The 8080-nt window shown below is 44.9% G+C and overlaps 2 protein-coding genes across 2 annotated transcripts; one reads left to right on the top strand and one right to left on the bottom strand.

Moving 5' to 3' along the window:
- Window positions 1-2036: 2036 nt before the first annotated feature.
- On the top strand, window positions 2037-6555 carry CCR75_008149 (uncharacterized protein; the record flags this gene model as incomplete). The annotated part of the gene is made up of 2 exons (XM_067966203.1): window positions 2037-4103; window positions 4576-6555. 2 exons carry the CDS (start codon window positions 2037-2039, stop codon window positions 6553-6555), a joined length of 4047 nt encoding a protein of 1348 aa, XP_067815139.1.
- Window positions 6556-6730: 175 nt separating this feature from the next.
- Window positions 6731-7984, bottom strand: CCR75_008148 (uncharacterized protein; the record flags this gene model as incomplete). The annotated part of the gene is made up of 1 exon (XM_067966202.1): window positions 6731-7984. One exon carries the CDS (start codon window positions 7982-7984, stop codon window positions 6731-6733), a length of 1254 nt encoding a protein of 417 aa, XP_067815138.1.
- Window positions 7985-8080: the final 96 nt, after the last annotated feature.

The raw sequence follows: 8080 nt of genomic DNA, 5'->3' as shown, positions 1-8080 counted from the left end.
GAAAACTGTATGAATATAATTAGGTGTCTCTCTTTCTATCTTGTAAATGCTAACTTAATTATAATCCAATACTAAACATGTAATTTAATTCTTATCTTTCTCTTATCTGTATCTCTCTTTGTTTATCTCTACAGCTGATTAGTCTGTGGAAGAAATAGATATAATGGTCTATACCTATTTATGGATAAATTTTTTGAACATTACTATATAAAGTAATATTCTCTAAATATTATCTACCTTTTAGATAATATATTAATTAACAACCTTTAAGTGTTAATTTCATGTAACGATACACCCCGTTACATCCTACGTAACGATCTTCTATCTACCACTGCCTTTATTATATTAATAAAAAACTATGTATGGGGACTACTTGCGCATTGCACAAATCGTGCCTTATAACAGTTGGCGAGGTTTATTAAAGCTTAAAATAACCAACAACAAAAACTAATGTCTTATTGCGTCAATATTACCAAATCTGGTAATATTAGAACTTTTAAGTCAAAATTAATAAATATTATAATTTTGTACCACTTTATTTATTATTCCCAATGAGAGGAAATAATATTTATGTTATGGACACCCGTTACATTTGGGCTGACTCCTTGTCAAGCGAGTGCAAAGACTTGATTGGGCCAAAAGAAACCGTTGGCGCAACTTAAATAAAAAAATCACTTGTTGGCCACCAAGGTTCTCGTACCTGCTTGACGTGTAGACCGGAAAAAAGCATCTGTATGACCGCGTGCAATCGTTGTAAACGGTGGGTGTCCAATTTATAGATTTTAGTCCTGTCAGCTTTGGCGTGTTAGCAACTCTAAATTGTGCAATCTAATAAGTTTTTGATACTGCAAAAAGTTGGCATGCCGCGTATAAAGAAATTAAGATTCCAGGCGTAATTGTAGAATTTGCGGTATGCTGTCAAGTCTACGATATCTGCCAGATGCAATAAAGCACGACTTCATTGCTCAACATGACATGTCACATCGAGATTAGCGGCCATTACGCCGCGGGTGAGACGGGTGTTCTCATACCATTTGAAGCACTAATGCTTCCATAAGGATTACGTGCAAAAGCCAGTTAAAACCAATCTTATAATGACACGCCTCATATATTCTGGATATTTTGCCTCGGATCCTCAATGCACTATCGATGACCAAAAATTTGCTGGCCCGCACGTGCCAAAAAAAGAATATTCATGCGCTGAGCGCAAGGCTTTGATGGCAGATTACGCAGGATGGACAGTACCAACTTTCAGATCTTACAATGTGGCACCTTCATCGTCGAGTAAAGCTCAGGACTTGATTTTTCGAAGGCAAACTCGTGACACTTGATTGGTACTTCGTGCACTGTTGTAGCAAGTACAACAACATCGCGATTATCTTGATCAAGACTGTTTAAGCAACGTGGTAGCCTTGTCTTGTCGGCAAATAGATGCGTCAAAAGCGCAACTTTTAGTGAGGACAAATTTTCGCAAGGTGTAGGGCTGTGAGTCTTCATGTAAACGGCAGTTGCTGTACCGTAGAATACTGTAGCTCATGAGCGTCACAAAGGTATGCAATTAGGGAGTGTTATTCGATTTTGAAGACGGCAGCCACGTTTTTACCCGCCAAAACATTCTCGAGGCATTCTATGAGGAGGCCATCGTCCCACTGAACCTGTTTCTTGTCTTCGCACGAGGCGCCATAGCCACAAGCAAGCAGTGCACTTAGAGATTCCACATCACATGTGATGGAACAAATACGCAACGGGACAGTACTCGAATCGTCAAAGGCCTTTCATTCAATTACGACAAGACAAAAATGCCATGACCCTCCTGTCGTGCATCTTGTGGGTGAATACGCTGAATAGGAAAGGTGGGCACGCCATCAGCCGACGAGATACATCCGTTCAGACCTCTTTTTCCATCTGGCGGGCATAGACAATCAAAAGATATAAATTTAAGTGTATTCTATCATGATGACGTCTGAGATGGGGTCGAACCACAGCCTTTCGACACAACCGCACGGTACCAAAGGTCTCACTGTTTAACTTTGGCTATGGGAGATAAATCACTCTTTCAAGTAGGGAACGATGTCGAGTTTTGGCGGGTGTTGGTGCATCTGTCAATACTGGCGTTATGTCTCGTGTTTTTCGAGTCAGCACTCCATTATGTGGAACACCACCTCGCACGGTATGACAAGTACCAGCACATGCTGCGGAAAGCGTACCGAGAACTCATGATTTTGGGGTTAATTAGTCTTGGTTTAAAATTGTTTAAAGAAGTCCCTGGCGTCGCACCCGACTCGAAAACCATGCTGGCGTTTCAAGTCGCAGACCTCACCATCATCATTCTTGCGCTGGCATTAATTCTTCAAGCCATTGTGGTCTTCCTTCAACTCCGTAAATGTAATAAACTCGCCGATCGAACGGAATTAATTACCGCACAAGACCTCGTCGATGGCATCAGTCCACCAGCGGGGACTCCGCCCACAGCCGCACCAACCCACCCCCTGGCCTCGAAATGGTGGTTTCACTCCTCTCGAATGATTCAAGGATTTGACAACGAAGTCATGGAGCGAAGATTACTTCGTCATTTATTTTTACGTCGTTTTGGCCTCCCCCAGCTTTTTCCCTTTTCCAAATATCTGCGACGTGCGCAAGCAAATCAAATTTCCCACATGATTGAGGTCGAACCAACCATGTGGCTACTCTTACTTGCCGTGGCGTGGGGCATCTGTGGCGTCTTGAGCACGTTGCATCAAGTGCAATTGGACCTTTCCAATGGCCACGAACTGGTAGAAGTGTTTGTTGTATTTGCCTGGGGCCTCGTGCTCGTGCACATTGCCGTTGTGTTGTACTTTCGTACGTGTGTCCGACATCTTCTTGTCGTCGCGGGGCACAGTCCTCACGAACCGACGTTATTGGCTAATCTACGATTTATTGCGGAAGAAGAAACACTGGCGTGTCAAAGCGAAGCCGCTGACAATGCATTGGACACCATGAATCGCGTGCTCGAAGAAGTCGAGGAAGTCGAAGACCAACGCAATGCACAGCGCCACGCACTCTTGCAGCGTGATGAAGGACTGCAACTCATGGCAACGTGCTGTCGCAATATCAATCACTTGAAACAACCCAAGTTACGCACCGGTCGTGCGATCAGTGGCGCACAGATTGGCACACCTGAGCTCAAATTGCGTTTCTTTTCACGCAAAGCGTGGCATGTGGTCGTGATGTTTTTATTTATTCTCAATGGCTTTTACATAGCATTGCTTGTCCAATGTGCGCTCTATGACCTGGAGGAGATTTCGAAAGACTATGGATTGGGGGCGGCGGTGGCTGTGCCACTTCCTCTTTTTTTAAACGTCTTTGTCTTTCAACAACGAATGTTTCGGTCATTTATTATGATTTGCAGTATTTTACGGGTCGAGGCCACCACACTTGGCGAAGTAATAACCCATTTTAGCAAAATTGTCGAATTGCGGTCGGAATTTGCCACGTCATTACTCGAGTGTCTAAAGGCTCAGGATTATGCAATTATGGATTTGCGACGAGAACTGCGCGCTTACGATTCGCGCCAGACGGGCAAAATTGATGTCGATAACCTTCGAACCGTTTTATGTGCGTTTGGGTTCCGACTGGCTCGATTTAGGTTTAATACCGTCGCCAAAATGCTATTTGAATTAAATGGGACGAAAGTCGAGTATGGGCAATTGCTTGTATTATTGGCCAATGCGCAACAGGACATTGCAAGGGAACATTTACAAAGTAGCCAAGTGCGGCAACACCCGCTGTTGCAACGAAGCCAAACAACGCTTGAGGGCGTTGGAAACGCCACTTTCCGGGCCAATCATGCCAATGCCTCTGGCTCAGAACGACAAGCACCGTCAGTGCCACCTTCGATGGAGCACTCGGAAAGTCCGCGCACTTCTTCCGTGAATACGTCGCGATTGCGTCGCCTATCGCTTTATCGCGTCTCCAATACGCTACGACCGTCGAAAACAGACTCTCGCGCTCGCACTTCCACGCTGGAGAGTAGTGACACAAGTCAGAGGATGACTCAAAACGAGTTGCGTAACACTCGGTCTGAGTCGGCTGCAAGCATGGATAATTTACCCTCGCATACGGTGTACACCGTTTTGTAGACTAGAAAAGTCGACAATAATTATTTCTGAGTTGTTAAAAGGACTCGTTTTTAAAGTCAGTTGAGTGTTGCATATGGTGTTTTGCATCCGAAAAAAAGGGTCTTCTTTGTCTTTATACGTCACGTTGAAGCGTTTCTTGTTTAGGCAACAACGCCGTTGCCTTTAGGATAATCGCGATGGCGGTCGTTACAATAGTATTTAGTATTGATCATGCCAACAATTCTTTTCCGTAAAAAGGTTAAACATTGAGTGAGAATGCCTCCTTCAGGAATTGTCAAATCTAGTCGATCGTCTTTCTCCGATTTCCAGAACATGTCTGAAACTTTGCTCCGTCGTGCAAAACGTAGGTAATGAAGTTTGAAAACGCATACGTCCACTTGCTGGTACAATGTGGGATGCCCTTGCCTTGAAACCACTTTCGTACTGAGCAGCTTCAACGTCGCACAAGATTTAGTTTGGAATTCGCGTTATGGGAGCTACGTCGCTTTTCCACGTCGGCGATAATGTCGAACTCTGGCGCGTGCTAGCCCACTTGAGCCTTTTGGTCACGGTCTTGCTCGTTTTTGGCGGTGCACTCCAATACGTCGAACGCTACATTGCGCGTTACGACAAGTATTACCACATGCTTCAAAAGGTGTACCGCGAGTTAATGATCTTTGGATTCACGAGTCTCGTCTTGAAAGTCTTGATGGAAGTTGCTCCTATTAACCATCATAGTAAAACCATGGTGGCCTTCCAAGTCGCAGACCACGTCGTTTTTAGTTTTGCCATTGCGCTTGTGTTGCAAACGACTTGCATTTTTCTTCAATTGGGCAAATACAGTCGACGGGCGCATCAAGCCGAATTAATCTCGACGCAAGACCTTTTGACTGACCTTGACAAACAAGAGACCAAACACATGGATTCGTGGGTACCCCCCACAACCTTTTTTACCACGTATCGAAGAAATCTCGTCAATACGTGTACGATTGCAAACAAAAACATTGTGCGGTATCGTGTCCTTCGCCATTACTTTCTTCGACAATTTGGCTTGCCCCAATTGTTTCCTTTTTCCAAGTACATTCGACGTGCGCAGGCGAATCAAATTTCGCATATGATTGATGTCCGGCCGTCCATGTGGCTGTTAATCTTGGCTGTCGCGTGGGGAATCTGCGGTTTTTCAACGGCATTGAATCACGTGAAACTCGTGAAAATCCTCGTCATGGCATCCTGGGCTCTCGTATTGCTGCATTGTCTCGTGCTTTTGTATCTTCGCCAGTGTGTCCATCGACTTCTTGAAATCGCTGGCTATAGTACGGACAAACACGACTTAAGTATCGACCTTGCGCGAATCGCAGACGAAGAACTCGGTGCGTGGGAAAGCGAAACAGCTGAGAGTGCATTGGACACAATGACGAGAGTTCACGAATTACAGGAAGAGGTTGAACGCGATCAAAAGTCGAAATGGTGGCAAGGCCACGTTCTTGCTTCGATCTACAATCGGGTGTTACATATCAAGACACACGCGATGGATCCTCCATGGGATCTACAGCTTTCACCAAACCTTCCAGTTCGCTTCTTTTCTTTAAACGTCTGGCACGGGGTCGTCATTGTTTTATTGACACTCAATGGGTTCTTTATGGCTTTGTTTGTACAATGCGCTTTGTACAACCTCAATGGAATCTACGAAGGGTTTGTACTCGTAAAAGTACTCTCTGTTGCTCTTCCAATGTTGGTAAACACATTAGGATTTCAACAATATATTTTTCGTGATTATACGTTATTATGCAGTATTCTACAGCTCGATGCGCACACGTTAGGAAATGTGACAAAGTATTTTATCGAAATGGTCGAGCTACAATCGCGATTTGCTATCTCCGTGCTCCAGTGTTTAACCGACAATGGACTCCTCATTGCCGATCTTGAAACGATTGTTCATTCCGCTGATTTTCATAATTCGGGATTACTCGAGATTGACGATCTTCGCGCGATTTTAGCCTCCATTGGCTTCACGTTAACCCGCTTTCGATTCACTAGCGTGATGAATATGCTCTTTGACCTTAAAGGGGCAAGTGTCGAGTACGTGCAGCTCTTTCAATTGTTAGTTCTCGTGCAACACGACCACGAATCGTTTGAATTGAAACCGAGCTCGAATGTATCGTCGAATTTTGAATTGCCCTCGTTACCGCATTTTGCAGTGCTAGCGCAGTCAAATCAAACAATCGACATTGCCGATAGCGACTTTGCTTTCTTACGAGCTGCATCCCCAATAGTGCGGCGTGTGCTGACCCCAACGCATCAGGCTAGCAAGTTTGAAACCCACATGCGTAAATCCATGCTACAGCGTAGCTACACGAATCAATTCACGGGTTCAAGCTCACGAGCTCTGCATTACATGTACAACATTCGACAATTGACGCAGATTCAAGAAGAACCGGAGGCGTCGATCGTGTAAAAGAAGGAAAAGCTAATAAGTCCATTTTTTTTTTTGCTACGACGCTGTTTTTCTCGATTAATGCCACCTCATGGCTACTTTTTATGTAAAAAAGAGTGACTTGACCAATATAAAAAAAACTAATGTGCCTAAAGCTCTGTGTAGCCATTTGCATGTATTAAACGCCGTTGTTGCCCTACTTGGCATTAAGTTCGTTTAGTATCTCATCGACCGTCTTGCCTTTAGTTTCGGGGACAAATTTGTACGAAAAACCAAGTGCCAAGACGAGGAGAGCGGCAAATGGCACAAAAATATAGTCCTTAAGCACCTCCTGCATCGTCGGAAAAAAAATGCCAATAAGAAACAGACCCAACCAATTGACCATTGTTGCAATAGAAGTTGCCGTCGTGCGCGATTTCGCTGGAAACATCTCGGCAGCAATAAGCCACGGAATCGGCCCGAGTCCAATTTCAAAAAACCATACAAAACTCATGACTCCGCCCACGCTGCAAATACTTGCATACGGCACTACATCAAGAAGTCCCATTGTCAAGACTCCACTCGATACGAGCATACCCATAACCGACCATAGCAACAATGGCCGCCGTCCTGCTGAATCCATCAGCATAAGGGCCACAATTGTAGCCATGACATTGACAATATAAACCAATGCAATTCCCATAAGTGGATTTGCCAAGCCCGCACTTTTAAAAAACGAACTTGCGTAAAACATGACGGCATTAATGCCACTCAATTGTTGCGCAATTTGCAACACCACGGCTACAATTAATGGCAACCGAATACTTTGATCACGCAACACCTGTCCAACTCCTGGAGCATCGCCTGTTTCACTAAAATTTGCCGCGGAAATGCTATCAAGTTCTTCAAACACGTCATCAGTTTGCCGCAAGCGTTGCAACGTTTGTTTCGCTTCCTTGGCCTTCCCATTGGTCAATAACCACCGTGGACTTTCCACCAAACACGGTGCGAGAATTAATTGCACAAACCCGAGAATTCCCGTAAACCCAAATATAAGGCGCCATCCTGGTTGCAACGCACTTAAGCTGGGTCCGGCAAAGCCAAAAGCCATAATTATTGTCCACAAGATGCCAAGGACCATGGCAAGTTGATACGTGGTTCCAAGGGCACCACGAAGATTCGGGGGCGCAAGTTCCCCAAGATAAAGCGGAACCATCACTGTTGCCGTGCCAGAAGCAATGCCTACCAAGAAACGACCGGCAATTAACATGTACATATTGATCGCACACGCCATGACTGCACCAGCGAGGACAAAGAGGCACGAATTTGCAAACATTGTGCGTCGACGGCCTAATAGAGTGCTCAATTGGCCGCCAACGATGGAACCAATGGGTCCACCAATGGCAAAGCTCGAGACACAGAGCGCCCACATCATATTCGAGTGATTCGGAAAGATGACAGCAGGATTCATCGCACCTGTCACGGCTGTATTGTAGCCATATTGAAATGCATTGATCACGGCAACAAGACACGACAACAATAATGGGTACGTATACGATGGCTCCGC

Source organism: Bremia lactucae, linkage group LG1 (genome assembly GCF_004359215.1).
Source record: "Bremia lactucae strain SF5 linkage group LG1, whole genome shotgun sequence".
Taxonomy (NCBI): domain Eukaryota; phylum Oomycota; class Peronosporomycetes; order Peronosporales; family Peronosporaceae; genus Bremia; species Bremia lactucae.
Note: the sequence above shows the minus strand (reverse complement) of the source record. Positions and strands in the feature narration are given on the sequence as shown.